The sequence below is a fragment of the Pelobates fuscus genome, chromosome 7 (assembly GCF_036172605.1).
Source record: "Pelobates fuscus isolate aPelFus1 chromosome 7, aPelFus1.pri, whole genome shotgun sequence".
Lineage (NCBI taxonomy): Eukaryota > Metazoa > Chordata > Amphibia > Anura > Pelobatidae > Pelobates > Pelobates fuscus.
In genome coordinates this window covers 79,986,452-80,003,970 of record NC_086323.1, presented here as the reverse complement: position 1 = coordinate 80,003,970, position 17,519 = coordinate 79,986,452, and the positions used below count along the sequence as shown (strand labels likewise).

The following is a 17,519-nucleotide window of genomic DNA, read 5'->3' as shown; positions in this document are numbered from 1 at the left end:
GAAACCCAGGAAGCTTCGGTAAAGCCCAAACCCAGAAGGGCTGGCGTACTGGCCGGATACTGAATGGGAGTCTGCACTGTACAAATAGATGAGTACACGAATGTCTGTTTATTGGGCTGTGCATAACAGTGATATTGTTTTGGACTGGACCACAGTTCTTCTTATACTTTCAATATATTTTATACTTCTAGTATATTTAAACTGGCATTATAATACTAAGTCCTAAAGAGAAGCAAATCTTCCCCTTAATTTTGAAGAATTACATTGGGGAGGTAGGTGGGAAGACAATAAAAAAAAGGAGACAGTGGTTGGTGGATAAATCCATTACCTTCCTATGTATGGAAAGAGGCCTGGTTAGCCAGACTCTGAATATGACCTCAAAAAAAAATCCTGAAAGTGAAGCTTCAAAAAAAGAAATTAAAGACACAAGAACTGAAAAAAGACTGTCTACTTTTTTTTTATACATAGAAACATAGAAACATAGAATGTGACGGCAGATAAGAACCATTCGGCCCATCTAGTCTGCCCAGTTTTCTAAATACTTTCATTAGTCCCTGGCCTTATCTTATAGTTAGGATAGCCTTATGCCTATCCCACGCATGCTTAAACTCCTTTACTGTGTTAACCTCTACCACTTCAGCTGGATGGCTATTCCATGCATCCACTACCCTCTCAGTAAAGTAATACTTCCTGATATCATTTTTAAACCTTTGTCCCTCTAATGTAAGACTATGTCCTCTTGTTGTGGTAGTTTTTCTTCTTTTAAATATAGTCTCCTCCTTTACTGTGTTGATTCCCTTTATGTATTTAAATGTTTATATCATATCCCCCCTGTCTCGTCTTTCCTCTAAGCTATACATGTTCAGATCCTTTAACCTTTCCTGGTAAGTTTTATCCTGCAATCCATGAACCAGTTTAGTAGCCCTTCTTTGAACTCTCTCTAAGGTATCAATATCCTTCAGAAGATAGGGTCTCCAGTACTGTGTACAGTACTCCAAGTGAGGTCTCACCAGTGTTCTGTACAATGGCATGAGCGCTTCCCTCTTTCTACTGCTAATACCTCTCCCTATACAACCAAGCATTCTGCTAGCATTTCCTGCTGCTCTATTACATTGTCTGCCCACCTTTAAGTCATCAGAAATAATCACCCCTAAATCCCTTTCCTCAGATGTTGAGGTTAGGACTCTATCAAATATTCTGTACCCTGCCCTTGGGTTTTTACGTCCAAGATGCATTATCTTGCACTTATCCACATTAAATGTCAGTTGCCACAACTCTGACCATTTTTCTAGTTTACCTAAATCATTAGCCATTTGGCTTATCCCTCCTGGAACATCAACCCTGTTACATATCTTAGTATCATCCGCAAAAAGACACACCTTACCATCAAGACCTTCTGCAATATCACTAATAAAAATATTAAAGAGAATGGGTCCAAGTACAGATCCCTGAGGTACCCCACTGGTGACAAGCCCAAGCTTTGAATATACTCCATTGACTACAACCCTCTGTTGCCTGTCACTCAGCCACTGCCTTACCCATTCAACAATATTGGAATCCAAACTCAAAGATTGCAGTTTATTGATAAGCCTTCCATGTGCAACAGTGTCAAAAGCCTTACTGAAATCTAGGTAAGCAAGGTCTACTGCACCACCCTGATCTATAATTGTAGTTACCCAATCAAAAAAGTCAATAAGATTAGTTTGGCATGATCTCCCTGAAGTAAACCCATGTTGTCTCTGATCTTGAAATCCATGTGTTTTTAGATGTTCAACAATCCTATCCTTTAACATGGTTTCCATCACTTTCCCCACTACTGAAGTAAGGCTTACTGGCCTATAGTTGCCCGACTCCTCCCTATTACCTTTCTTGTGAATGGGCACAACATTCGCTAACTTCCAATCTTCTGGGACTACTCCTGTTAACAATGATTGGTTAAATAAATCTGTTAATGGTTTTGCTAGTACACCACTAAGCTCTTTTAATAGCTTTGGGTGTATTCCATCAGGTCCCATTGACTTATTTGTCTTTACTTTTGACAATTGAAATAGAACCTCTTCCTCAATCTCCTAGTCTGGGTGACAGCGAAGAAGGTGTTTCATTTAACCATGGGGAAGATAGAGAAAGGAATGTACCAACAGGGAATGAAATACAAATAATGTTCACTGAAATTTTTGAGAAAAGCCAACAAAAACTGCTCAAGAAAATCTCCTTAGAAATACAAATTAATGTTCAGGAGATAAAGAAAGAGATTGCTTTAATAAACCAAAAAGTAATTAACATAGAAGAAAGGCTCAATGTTGCAGACTCCCAAGAAAAGATAATAAAAACTCACCAAGCTCAGATGTCAGCAAGACAGGATAACATGGAACAAAAAATGGGAGAACTGGAAGATCGCAGCAGGCACAATAACATTCACGTTAGAGGGATTGAGGAACAAGTCATAGGGGATAAATTCGAAAAAATATCTACTGTTGTTTTTCCGGGACTTGGGTATGGATATGGAATCAATGAATAATGTAATGGATAGATTTTATCATCTCCCTAGGCCCAAAGGACTACCAGCATCGGCAAATATAGTCATGATCATTTGTTTTAAGCAATTTTGGTTTAAAAAACAAGTCATGCTTAAACCCAGAGAAAAAGTAGGAAAAAATTACAAATATCCATACCTCGACCTGAAAATATTCCAGGACTTATCATGGGCTACCAGGAAATACAGAAGAGGCTTTGAACTAGTAACTAATATATTGAGGAATAATCTGATGAAATACAAATGGGGATATCCAATTAAATTAGTAGTGATGCAGGATAATGATATAGTAATATTTTATTATCCCCAAAAGGCTTCTTTATGGCTTCAATTGAAATTGTTGTACTGAGTAGGAAGAGAAGTAATAGGGATAGGGTCTGTTAATATGATCACTTTTTTTTTCTCTCCTCACATTAGAATTAAAACGGAAAGTATGGTATTAAGATATTGTAGTGGAATAAGATAATAAATATTACAGACTGAGATGGAGGGCTTATTTGATATAATAAGTCTATTATCATTGACACTAAGGGTGGGTCTCAAATAGACTGTGATAAAATATGTCACTGTTATGAGTGAAGCACTTTTATTAAAACTGAAATAGGAAATGGTCACTTATTTACAATCTATTGGGACATAAAATAAGGTAATAATATGGGTTAATACGTCACACTTAACAAGATTTTTGGGGGTGTGGGGTTTTGGTTTATTTTTATTTTTTTTTTCTCTCTCTTCACATTAGAATTGAAAACGGAGAGTATGGAATTAAGATATTGTAGTGGAATAAGGGAATAAATATCACAGATTATCATTGACACTAGCGGTGGGTCCCAAATAGACTGTGATAAAATATGTCACTGTTATGAGTGAAGCACTTTTTTTTTAATAACGGAAATAGGAAATGTTCACATTTGTATAATCTACTGGGACACAAAATAAGGATATAGAAACGCCCTACTGAGAATTTTGTGAATAATATGTTTTTTTTTTTTTATATAAGGCTTAAGTGAATACAGTTTCTTGGAGTTTAACGACGGAAGGATCCAGTTTTAGAAATATGTATAAAATTCCGACCATTTAATAATAAGGGTTAATATGTCACGCTTAACAAGATTTCTGGGAGTGTGTTTTTTTTTCCGTTTTTTTTTCTTTCTTTCTCTCTTCCTCTTGCAGAGAGCAAAAATATATCCTTGGCCGAGTTGGGTTGGATTGTGCCACCTAATATAGAATAGCTACGGTTTGTAGCTTCAGTATTTTATAGCCTGTGGGGATCATATGCTGGGAGTCCAGGCAGGGGGTTCTGGACTAAGGGGGCTGGTATTGGGTCCTTTGTGGACCTTATGTGTGGTTATGTTGTATGTTTTGTAATGTTTAAGCCAGTTGCAGAGAGAGAGAGATATGAATATGTTAGGATATGATGAGTCCCATTAAATTGGGTGATAGTAACAACCCCTGGATGTTGGGCTAAGGTAACATCCCCAGGATGTACTTGGAAACCAGAGTAATCTGAATGTACCTTTCCTGGTTAAATACTTTGTTATTATTGTTATTATATGGTTAGGATGCTTACACTCAACACCCAAGGTCTTAAAAGCACTCAAAAAAGATCAGCCTATATAGAGTTGATTAAAACAGAAAAAAATAAAAAATATGCTTTTTACAGAAGACCCATTGGGTCAAGTCAAATAGAGACTTTTATATGGGTAGACAAAACGGCAAATGTTATAAAGGCATCCTCGACAGAAGGAAAGAAAAGAGGGGTAGCGATACGGATAGGAAAAGATTTTGCTTGTGAAATATTTTTTATTATTATTTTATTAAGATTATAATTGTGTTTTAGATACTGGATGAGATAAGAGGACCCCATCTGGGAAACAGATTGATGATGCACTGCTCCATAGATCAAAAGCTCTCTCCACTCTTTTGAAAAAGGCAACTCTTTATGATGTTGTTTTTTTTTTTAATAATCTTTATTGTAAAGGTATTACCCTTTCTTTTCTCTTTTTTTTTTTCGTACAAAAAAGACAATACATACAGTACATTACATGACAATAATTACATACAAATTTGACCAAAGACAAACGATACTCTAACTTACAAGTCTACATAGACAAGACAATGCAGCAAAAGAGAGGGAAGGAAACATATCGGGTAAGAGTGTATGTCTTATAGTTTATATTACCCAAGGTATAAACAATCAAACACGGATTCACTTTTAATTTATGTAAAAATTAAATTTTGATAGACCCAATATTATTAAGGACTCTCTTTGTTGATCAGCTCCCAACATTTCATCCAAACTGTTGTTTTTCTACTTAGTGTTTGTTTGCTCAGCAATAATTCCATTTTTATTTGAAACGTAAGCTGAGCTCTAACATGCTCCCAAGGAACGTCCCTGTCGTTTTTCCATCCTCTAGCAATCACAATTTTGGCTGCTAAAAAAAGGTGAATAAGAATAATTTTCAAATCATGCGCCATTACTGGCCAGTTTAGATGGAGTAGGACGACCTCTGGAGAGAGCTTCAGCTTAAGGTTCAAAGCTACAGACACAAACCTTTGTATGTTACTCCACAAGTTGTTCAGTTTGCTACACTCCCACCAAATGTGCTTAAAAGTGCCTGTGACTGTACCGCATCTCCAACATAAATGATTTATTATGGGATACATTTTATTTAATTTATCTGGAACTAAATACCATCTATTTAAAACCTTAAATTGGGTTTTTAGTAAATTTAACGAATGAATGTTCTTTGAAACTTCTATCAATGAAGAACCCCAATGTCTAATATTAATGTCTATGTTTAATTCTTCTTTCCAGGTGACTATAGCTGATGGTATTTTTTCTTTATTGCACATTTTGCTTAATATCAAAGCTTTTGAGAGTGGTTTATTTATTTTATTTGTATTAAAAAGAATATTTATTGCTGTGTTCAAACTTGCTTTTGATACTATTAAAGGAAAGAAAAGAGGGGTAGCGATACGGATAGGAAAAGATTTTGCTTGTGAAATATTTTTTATTATTATTTTATTAAGATTATAATTGTGTTTTAGATACTGGATGAGATAAGAGGACCCCATCTGGGAAACGGATTGATGATGCACTGCTCCACAGATCAAAAGCTCTCTCCACTCTTTTGAAAAAGGCAACTCTTTATGATGTTTGACGACTGTTTTACCCACAAGAATATGATTTTACTAATTTTACCCATTTTTCCTATAGACACTGTTCTTATGCAAGAATTGATATGCTAGTGGGTAATATTAAGTTAGTAAACTGTGTTAAGAAAATTCTGATAAAAACAGTATATTGGACAAATCATAATGATTTGGGAAATTAATGATAATCAAAAGAGAGAAACAAGACAGTGGAGATGGAATGAGACCATCCTGAACAGTGCTGCAAACAGAGAATATATTTACCAAATGACAAAATTTTATTTTCAGAAAAATAAAGAGGCAGTTCTTAGTATCAGATGGATTGCTTATAAGGCTGTGATTAGGGGTCATTTGATTACATTAGGGATACAAGCCAATAAAGAGAGAGGAAGATCCCTTACGGATGTGTATTTGAGGCTATATAAAATGGAACAAACTAATAAGATCACACCATCGAGAGTAACTGCTAGTAAAATCAGATCAATTAAAGACACGATCAATGAACTAAATATGATTAGAATCTCTAAAAATCTAGAAAGAATTAAACAAAATTGGCATATAAAAAGCAATAGAGTTGATAAAATGTTCACTAACTAATGAAATAAACAACAGGCAAGCAATAGGATTGATAAAAATAATACATAAAGATAAGATTTACAGAGCTCCCAAGGATATTGGCTCAAGTTTCAATAGATATTATAAATTATCCGGCAAACTTGGAACTCTTTCTAAAAGATATACAAATAACTAAAATCAGTATAGATCAAAAAGCAACCGTAGATAAAAATATTCAGATTAACAAGGTTATAAGTGCAATTGAAGCAATAAAAGACAAGAAAGCCCCCAGTCCAGATGGATTTGGAGTACATTTTTATAAATTTGTTAAATTACAAATAGCCCCAGCAAACATTCTACCTATTACTATACACAACAAGGATCCGGCTTATGCCAAAAATTATAGGCCGATTTCGCTTATTAATGTGGACGTTAAGCAGGGCTGGATAAACATAGGGGCCAGGCCCAGGCCCATGGAATAGGCCTATTTTTTACACCCTACTCTTAGGTTTTCCTACTGACTGGTATTTTACTGGCACAGATGGTATTTGAGGCTGCCTGGCTGTGTCACTATTGCAGTAATATCGCAATACAAATACAGATATTTTTCTCAGTATAAACAGAGATAACTCTGCAATACCAGCACCGGCCAGTAGGGGTCAGTGTGTGTGGAGAGAGGCAGGGATAGGAAGTTACAGCAAATCCCTCCCTGCCTCTCTCTACTCACTGATCCACAGGGAGGAGCTACACAGCACAGAGAGTTCAGACCATAGACATAGAATACCTAGACGCCGCATTGTGTGCTGGGGACACTGAGACACTATGGGACACTGGGAGACCTGGGGACACTGAGACACTAGGGGACACTGTGAGACATAGGGACATTGAAAGACACATTGGGACACAGAGACACTAATTAAACAGTATGTCTTCCAGTGTCCCCATGTCTCCCAGCCAGTGTCCCTAGTGTCTCAGTGTCCCCATGGCTCCCAGTCTCCCCTAGTCTCCCAGTGTCCCTAGTGTCTCAGTGTCCCCCTGGCTCCCAGTGCCCCCATGTCTCCCAGTGTCCCCATGTCTCAAAATGTCCCCATGTCTCCCAGCTAGTGTCCCTAGTGTCTCAGTTTCCCCATGTCTCTCAGTATCCGTAGTGTTCCCATGTCTCCCAGTGTCCCCAAATGTTTCAGTGTCCCCATGTCTCCCAGTGTCCCCAAGTGTCTGTGTCCCCATGCCTCCCAGCCAGTGTCCCTAGTGTCTCAGTGTCCCCATGTTTCCCAGTGTTCTCTAGTCTCCCAGTGTTTGTGTTCCCATGTTTCTCAGTCTCCCTAGTGTCTTAGTGTCCCCAAATGTCTGCATCCCCATGTCTCTGTGTCCCTAGCATCTGTGTCTCCATGTGTCCCAAGTGTCTCAGTGTCCCCATGTCTCACTGTGTCTCCATGTCTCTCAGTGTCCCCTAGTATCCTAGTGAAACAGGACACATTGAGACATGGGGACACTGGGAGTAATGAGGACACAGACACTGGGAGACTAGTGTTCTGGGTGACATGGGGACACTGACACTGTGATACATATGGACACTGATGCCAGGCTGGCCTTCCAATTCTTTGGGCAGACTTGCCCCCTTTTTGGGCATTTTCGCTCCTTTTGGCAGTTCTAGTCACGTGATTCGTGTCAGTGGCCCACTCTTTTACACCCATTGACTTCCTGCTTCACTGGACACTGCTGTTAGGGGGAATGGATTTACTTGAAAGATGAAAGCATTAATTAGAGAGAGATTAGCATATTTTAAGAGAATCTGCGTTTTCTTATAGCTGCAACCTATGAGTTTTCCTCTGGCACCATCTCCACCAGAAACATAACGCTTGAGAGGTATGACTGTTTTAGTGTTTTTGGTTGATAAGATTCTGTAATTAGGCCCCTCATAATTGTCAGCACCAGGCCCACTGGGCTCTTAATCTGGCCCTGACGTTAAGATATTCGCATCCATTATGGCTGACAGACTTAAACAAGTTATAGAATTGTTGGTTTCCATAGATCAAATAGTATTTGTTCCCGGTCGAAGCTCTATAAATAACATCTGTAGTATAATCGATATCTTAGACATGGCCAACAAAGAACACAGAGAATTGATTATTATTGCATTAGATGCAGAAAAAGCTTTCGACTGGGTGGACTGGGAGTTTATGTTTCAAAGTCTTGAATTATTTGGATTCGGATACTATTTCTGCAGAGAAATTAAAGCCTTATATAGTGCTCCGATTGCTAGAACTATTGGGCAAAACATACATGCTGGCTGGTTCGATCTGGGCAATGTCAGAGGTGTCCACTTTCCCCATTATTGTATTTATTATCAATAGAAATATTGGCAATAAAAATAAGAGCTGTTGGCAATATCCATGGATTTCCCATTGCCCAGATGGAATATAAGGTTAGCATGTATGCTGGTGAAATCCTTTTGACTATTACGGATGTCGAGAAATCTCTGTCCTTGATGGAGGTGATCGCTGAGTATTACAAACTACAAACTATACTCAGAAAAAACAATAATTCTGGCCCTTAATTTACAGGATAATAAAAAAAGAACGGCTGCGTAAATGTTATGATTGTAGTTGGGCAGAAAACGAGTTCACCTATCTGGGAATGAAGATATATATGGTTAAATAGAGGTTAAAACACTGGAGGAGTGACTGTAAATCCTAGAGTTCGATTTTTATATTTAAAATTTAGATTTATGTAAACCATAACGTATTATTCTTCTCGTTCCATATTTTTTAAACCTGCAATAGAGCAGTTTGTCATATTTTTGCATTATTTACAAAAACAAAATTACATTTGTAAAGTTGGTCCTAACTAAATAAAAAGTAATATTTCTAGATTGTGCTTTTCCTCCATGTTAGGATTCTTAACGAGAGTTCCTCATTTCCATCACACTGATGCAATATGTTTTACACTGTTTCAAGTTTAGTTTAGCTACTTTCAGGACCTTAACTTGGAAAGCCTGTAAATTATCTGGGCGATTTTGTTACCTGTATCAAATGTGGTTGTAGCAGATAAGACACTCCTGCACATGTTGTCCATGGTGACCACTGATGCGTTGTAACTCTGACCACAGGTCAAGGCAGGGAATGAGCAGCTGGTGTCTGTTGTGTTGCAATACACAGTTGTCCCATTTCCAGATAGACTGGCCAAGTAATAAACTGCCCCTCCGCTCTCTGACCAAGATAAAGAGGCATTGTTGCTTTCACAGTCTAAGCGTTCGATAAGGTCTTGAGGATGGCATGGAGCTATGTTAAAAGAAAAGTAAATAAAAACACAGAAATTAGCTTCACTACTACGTTTAGGTGGCAGCAACGGCTCTAATATTCATCAGTCACTGCAGTGGTATAAAAATAAAATCACACAGTTATTTAAATACACATGGGGGTTTGAGAAAGGCCACAGCTCATTTTTTTTGTTTTGTGATAAAAAAGTGAGTAGAAATTAGTCATCAAAAAAACAATATTGTTGTAGTCCATTACATTTATTACTAATTCTACACAACTGTTTCTCACAGCTCTTCTAACAACTTATGTTCTCCACCTCTCTTATTAAATACTCTCTATGACAGAAGTCACCGCATCTCTTCGACTCTCTCATTCTTCTCAACTGTTAATCTCCTATGTTCGACCTCACGGCCCAGTTTCATCTACTACTTTGGCTCGTTTGATATCCCTAGCAGGTATTGAGTCTATCTTCAGAGCACACTCGAACAGGGTAGAGGCGGCGTTCGGGTCTTTAATGGCCGGGGCCTCCCCGCAGGACATTCTCCGAACAACAGATTGGTCTTGTGAAGATACTATCTGACATTTCTACCTTTGTCCTACTGAACATGCCTTTCTAGCGTTGCTGACTAAGCATTAAAGCAGCAAAATATGAAGCCTCCTGTCATGTAATAACATTGTAGATTATGCTAGCTTTAGTGTACATATAAGCTTAATTTAATTCCCTCCTATTTTCTCCATACCCAGGTTATTTAGCATTGGATTTTCAAAGTGGTAGGTATACTATACAATATCTAATCCTCTAGTATCTTACTATAATATTTTATTGGTCATCGGATGTGTCTGTGATTAATTCTATGAAATTATATTCATGGATTATACATGTATGACTTCCATGTCGTTTTTCAAGTCCATTTCTTAGATTAAACCTTGTTTTTTTTACTCTGTTCTCTTGTTTCAGTTTTAAGTTCCTCACAGATGTCGTGCCTAAGGCCTTATCCTGTTGCCTATGGAAATTTACTGGATTTTCCTGTTGATTACTTCCCAATGGATTTACCCAGTTTCAATTGGTCATCTGTTCCTGTTCAATTCTTTCACAGCATGAAAGAGGATGAGTCATCAGAGGGAGGGAGTCTTATTACCTCTGTTGTTTTCTGATTGGTTGTTTCTGTTTCTAGTTAAACTTGTGCTTCTATGGAGTTTTAGTAAAGAAAGTTAAGCAAAATGTGAAGTCTCCTGTCCTAAATAAAATTAAGATTATATCTACACTAAAACTAGCATAATCTACAATTGTCTTTGGAATCTTGTATTCACTCCTAACAGCAGGTACCAGTGAATATCTACAGGTCATCTTATGTTTTCAACTCCAAATACTGCAGCTTATTCAACAACTTGTGAACAACTTAAGTTATTACAATATTCAGTACCTGACGTTTGATAATGGGTGAGGCTTCTGGAGCTGTTACATGTTCCTCCCACTGCTGAAACAGTAAAGCTGTACGTTTGCCCACAGTACAATAATTCATTAAAGAAGTTGTCAGCAGTGGAATAGGAGAACGTTCCCTCCTTGGCGCTGTGTATTGTTATGTTGTATAGCCAGGCTCCATCACTTTTATCCCACAACAGGGCAGCTATCTGGGTGTTGCAGTCAAACTCAGTTGCCAAATTCTGAGGCTGGCATGGAGCTGTGTCATGTAAGAAATGATCATTATTAGAAAATATGGGGAATTTCACTTTGTAGCTATTTTGTAAATTAACCTGTCATAGCAGATAACCCCTCACACAAAAGAAAAATAAATCAATAAATGACTGAGCAACGCATTACACATTCTTTTGGCTCTCCAACTATTTTCAAATAAATATATAAGAAATGGTAGATATCACACAGTCCCGTGTGCTGGTTTTAAAAAATAATCCATGAATTGTTTTTTAATGTGTTTTCACTAACTGCATGGATATTGCTGTGCTTCAGAGGGATTTGGATAGATTGGGGGACAGGGCACTAAAATGGCAGATTAAATTTAACGTACAGAAATGCAAAGTTATGCACCTCGGAGTTAAGAATGCACAAGCAATTTACACCCTAAATGGTAGTGAACTAGGGATAACCACACATGAGAAGGATTTGGGAATTGTTATAGACAACAAAATAGGCAGCAATATGCAATGTCAATCTGCACTTGCTAAGGCCAGTAATGTTTTGTCATGTATAAATAGGTGCATAAATTCTCGGGATGAAAATATAATTTTGCCACTTTTTAAATCGCTGGTAAGACCTCACCTTGAATATGCTGTGCAATTTTGGGGCCTGTTCTAAAGAAAGATATCATGGCACTAGAAAAAGTGCAGAGACGAGCTACAAAATTGCTAAAAGGAATGGAGCATATTAGTTATGAAGAAAGGTTAAAAAATGTAAATCTGTTTAGTTTGGAAAAACAGTGCCTGAGAGGGGATATGATAACATTATACAAATATATTCGTGGGCCAGTATGAACCATTATCTGGAAATCTATTCATAAACAGGACTATACATAGGACACAAGGTCACACATTTAGGCTGGAAGAAAGGAGATTTTATCTAAGGCAAAGAAAAGTTTTTTTACAGTAAGGGCAATAAGAATATGGAATCCTCTGCCTGAAGAGGTGGTTTCATCAGAGTCCGTACAGATGTTTAAACTGCAATTGGATAAATACTTCCAAAAACATAACATACAGGGATATAATTTCTAATTAGTGGAGTAATAGCTATTTGATCCAAGGAGAACTCTGACTGCTATTTATCCTTCCAGAAACATAACATACAGCGATATCATTTCTAATTAGTGGGGTAATAGCTGCTTGATCCAAGGAGATATCTGACTGCTTTTTGGGGTCAAGATGGAATTTTGTTTCCTAGTTTTTTGCAAAATTGGAAGTGCTTCAGACTGGGTTTTTTATCTTCTTTTGGATCAATAGCAAATACATATCTGAGGAAGGCTGAACTTGATGGGCGCAAGTCTCTTTTCAGCTATGTAACTATGTAACTATGCATCTTATATTGTGTGTGCATATAGGTATGCATCTACAATACTGCATGTATATATGATTAAAAAAATACAAATACCCCAAGTTCATTACATTTGTAAAGTTGGTCCTAACTAAATAAAAAGTTATATTTCTAAATTGTGCTTTTCCTCCATGTTTGAATTCTTAACAAGAGTTCCTCATTTCCAGCACACTGAAGCAATATGTTTTACAGTGTTTCAAGTTTAGTTTAGCTACTTTCAGGACCTTAACTTGGAAAGCCTGCAAATTATATGGGAGATTTTGTTACCTGTATCAAATGTGGTTGTAGCAGATAAGACACTCCTGCACTTAAAAACTGTAGACTACTAATATTTATATATCAATTGTAAGACCCAAGCTTGATTACGCCGTGCAATTTTAAGCAATGTTTTTAAAATAAGGATATTACAGAACTAGAAAAGTGTAAAGATGAGCTGTACAATTATTTGAATGAAAGGCTAGAAAATTGCATTTGTTTACGTTAAAATAATTTTTTTTTTTAGAGGGGATATGTTACCAGTAGGGCTTTAATTGTAGCCCTGGCAAGTAGAAATTCACCCCTGCTGGCAAGTAACTTTACTTTTGAATTTGACATGAACCAGTTCAAGTCATTTCTGCATTCTTTATATAATCATGCTGCATTTTTAAATTGGCGTATTAGAATTGTTACTGAGAATTTCCAATTTCCACCACATTGAGGCAATATGTCTTGGAGTATTTAAAGTCTTGGAAAACTTGTAAATGCCCAATATCACATTATGGTCTCAATATTGTTACCTGTATCAAATGTGGTTGTAGCAGAGGAGACGCTCCTGCACTTGTTGTCCAAGGCGACCACAGATGCGTTGTAACTCTGGCCACAGGTCAAGGCAGGGAATGAGCAGCTGGTGTCTGTTGTGTTGCAATATGCAGTTGTCCCATTTCCAGATAGACTGGCCAAGTAATAGACTGCCCCTATGCTTGCTGACCAAGATAAAGAGGCATTGTTGCTTTCACAGTCTACGTTTTCGATTAGGTCTTGTGGCTGACATGGTGCTGTGTTGAAAAATGTGCAAAAATTATTCATCAAAAATACAGTTTAATCTTGTTGTCTCTGACATTACCAATGCTACACGACTGTCTCACTGCTCTTCCAGCGACGTTCTCCATGTCTCTTATCAAATACTCTCTATCCCACTTCCATTCCGAGCTGCCCATTACCCATAGAAGTCATTACTTCATAAACTTTGACTATCTTCCTCTAATTCTATTTTCCAATCTTGCTTTAAAAGTAATCACTTTAAAGAGTCTTACTAAGCAGTCTATTGTCTTCATCGACACACTCATCCTTCCACAATATCAACTCTCTATCCAACACAGTCATTCTTTACCTAGGGCAGAAATCTCACAAGTCACTGTATAAGTTGTCAGAATGTCAGACTAATGTTTTTTTATCCTTTACTTAATGCATCCAGCACTGTGGGATGCTAAAAATGAAATAAATTACATCATCTAATGAGTCACTGTTTGTGCAGGGCATTTTCAACATTTTTTACACACTAATGTCACTATGGATCTCCAACACTTCTGCAATGACTACTAAGTGTACCTACTACAAATTATCAAAATGAAAATTAGTTGAGAACAGATAAACTGTGAATTGTATACCAACCCTGCCACTTTTTTCCTTTGTTTTGCACCTCACTGATTACCATTACAAACAAGTGTATGTTGAAAATACTTGTGCATAAAGGTTGTCAGTTATTACAACACGTAAATTCCATCGGTGAAGATTAATTCGTTGATTCCTTGGACTTTTTGTCTTTTTAAGAATTCCAAAACACACTACGAAACCTGTTTCGCTAACATGTGACTTGATCCACAAAATTATTGGGAAACACGCTCTATGCTAGTATCTGGCCTAAAAAGTCCTTTTGTATTCTGAAGTGCAATGCGCATTGTTCTTTCCCTGCTTGAAAAATTCCCTCATTCTTAATTAAAACAAAAAACAACCTAAAAACCTACTATTAATTCAAGCTTTATTTCATCCATAAGTTACAATATTGTAGGTCCACCAACCTTCATATTAAACATATGAATAAATTCCTACATAACAGTAGTTTATTGCTTAATGGAACTCACCAAAACCATGCAAAGTGAAAAAAAACCCACAATAATTACGTATTTCTGACTTTTTATGAGTTTGATGTGTCAGGGTTGTGAATTCGGAGGGTATTTAATTAACTGTCTAACAGGAGAATTGTTGGTAATTACTTTTCAAAATTAACAAAGTTCTATTTGATTCTTTGTTGTTGTTCTTTTTTTTTTTTTTTTATATATAATTCTTTATTTTTGTTGTGCTTTGTAAGGTGCACAACTTGCCATAAGACATGTCATCAACAGTGTAACATTGGTCATTGCATTGTAACAGAACATATCAGTTATACAGTGCGTTTTATAATATAAATGATAATCTCACTTGTACAGTACAGAAAGGGTAGTCAGCTGTATTCAAAGGGTGTTAAAACCTACGGTCCTCTGGGTTAATAGGGGAGGGGGACTGCTTGAAGTACCTATGACATACTGTCATGGTCATATCTCTTTTCTCGTCCTCGGTCTGCCGTCATTGGTAGTGAATTGTACTAATTTTAAAAGCAAAATCAGAACTAATATGAAAAGTGGTTGCTGTCAGCCTGTGTCACGCAGCGTCTGCCTGTTTGTGGGAGCAGCTGGTCGTATTAGGCACGGTGGGTAGGTAAATGGGGGGGGGGGTATACAACTCTGCAGAACTAGTGTAGCTACTACTAACGGAGCATATTTAGATTAAGATCTTAAAAGGATAGATACAAAAAAAAATGTAAAAACCATAAAACCACCAAACAATATTTAGTGTCCATGCTTACACCTAGAGAGAAAGTGAGCTCACATGGAGCTTGTGTGGTGAGATGGACAAGCTGATGCGTCAGTCCTCTTCACGATGGTGGGATTCAGATAGGTAAGTGAGTGCGTCTTGCCCCCTCTTTCTACCGTCAGCTTGTGTATGCCCCATTTATATGGTACTTTGCTTTCCTGGAGGTGCTGGGTGAGTTGGCGTAGTGACCGTCGCCAGGTGATGGTATGGCGGGATATGTCCCTATTAAATGTCAGTTGGTGCACCTCAAAGGTAGTGCTGGGGGTATCTTTGGTTGCTGTCAGAATAGCGCCTCTGTCTGAGTCCTGGACAAGCTTTACAAGAATGTCTCTTGATGACTCTGGAGGGGCTCTGGGGGCCTTAGGTAGTCGGAAGCAGTGGTCCATAACAACTTGTTTCGCCTGCTTTGGGTGGAGCAGTGTAGCAAGGAGTCTCCGGATAAAATGTGGCAGTTCTCCAGCAGTTATGATCTCAGGGACTCCCCTAATTCTCACGTTTCTTGCTTTCATCCTGTCCTCCATATTAGCAAAGCGGTTGAGCACGTCCTCATGGATCTTCTGCAGTGAGCCTAGGGCATTATCTGTGGCTGTTTGGGCCACTTTCGTCATGTCCATGTCATCCTCCAATCTGATAATCCTGTCAGTGCGGGTAGCCATTTCTTCCCTCACCCAAGCCACATCTGCTTGGAACATGGCCCTTATCTCATGCAAAAGGGCTTTGATATCTGCTTTAGTTGAGGGGCCAGTATCTCCCTCTTTTGAAAGCTGGTGGGTGGTAGTAAGTACCTCTGGGAAGGTAGATAGTTCCTCCGGTAAGTTTTCTGCATCAGATGAGTCTGAGGTGGAGGCCGTTTCCGGCGCCATCTTTGCTGGTGCGGGCCTGGTCGGCTGCTGCAGGAACGTGCCGATATCTCGGGTTCCCGGGCTCCTATCGGCCCGGAGTTTTTTGGAGCATTTCTCCATCGTGTGAGGTGCAGGTAGATCCTGTCTCTGGGCACCGGTTGTGGTTCTGGCGGCCGATTACAGCCTTTAGCAAGGTTATTGGTCCGGAGCTCCCACAGTGTGCGTCCGGCTCGATCGGCAGTTGGCTGCGCCCATTTGGTTTTTTTTAAAAATCTTATATGGTATATTTCTATATATATTATTATTATTTATTTTTTATATTATATGTTATATTTGTATATTTCTTATATATTTAGTTTTTTTATATTATATATATTTTATGTATTTTTTCTTTCTATTTTACAAATATACACTATATGTTATATATGGTTAAATAGAGGTTTAAACACTGGAGGAGTGACTGTAAATCCTAGAGTTCGATTTTTATATTTAAAATTCAGATTTATGTAAACCATAACGTATTATTCTTCTCGTTCCATATTTTTTAAACCTGCAATAGAGCAGTTTGTCATATTTTTGCATTATTTACAAAAACAAAATTACATTTGTAAAGTTGGTCCTAACTAAATGAAAAGTTATATTTCTAAATTGTGCTTTTCCTCCATGTTAGGATTCTTAACGAGAGTTCCTCATTTCCATCGCGCTGATGCAATATGTTTTACACTGTTTCAAGTTTAGTTTAGCTACTTTCAGAACATTAACTTGGAAAGCCTGTAAATTATCTGGGTGATTTTGTTACCTGTATCAAATGTGGTTGTAGCAGATAAGACACTCCTGCACTTGTTGTCCATGGTGACCACTGATGCGTTGTAACTCTGACCACAGGTCAAGGCAGGGAATGAGCAGCTGGTGTCTGTTGTGTTGCAATACACAGTTGTCCCATTTCCAGATAGACTGGCCAAGTAATAAACTGCCCCTCCGCTCTCAGACCAAGATAAAGAGGCATTGTTGCTTTCACAGTCTAAGCGTTCGATAAGGTCTTGAGGATGGCATGGAGCTGTGTTAAAAGATAAGTAAATAAAAACACAGAAATTAGCTTCACTACTACGTTTAGGTGGCAGCAACGGCTCTAATATTAATCAGTCACTGCAGTGGTATAAAAATAAAATCACACAGTTATTTAAATACACATGGGGGTTTGAGAAAGGCCACAGCTCATTTTTTTTGTTTTGTGATAAAAA

The 17,519-nt window shown here is 37.8% G+C and overlaps 1 protein-coding gene across 1 annotated transcript in view; it reads right to left on the bottom strand.

Moving 5' to 3' along the window:
- LOC134567947 (fibronectin type III domain-containing protein 7-like) overlaps positions 1 to 17,519 on the bottom strand; it is an 88,681-nt gene that overhangs the window by 16,035 nt on the left and 55,127 nt on the right. Inside the window, exons 11-12 of the mRNA XM_063426116.1 lie at positions 17,078 to 17,335; positions 13,324 to 13,581 (exon numbers count right to left, since the gene is read on the bottom strand). Of these exons, the coding sequence (XP_063282186.1) occupies positions 13,324 to 13,581; positions 17,078 to 17,335 (516 nt within the window). The remainder of the gene's footprint in view (positions 1 to 13,323; positions 13,582 to 17,077; positions 17,336 to 17,519) is intronic.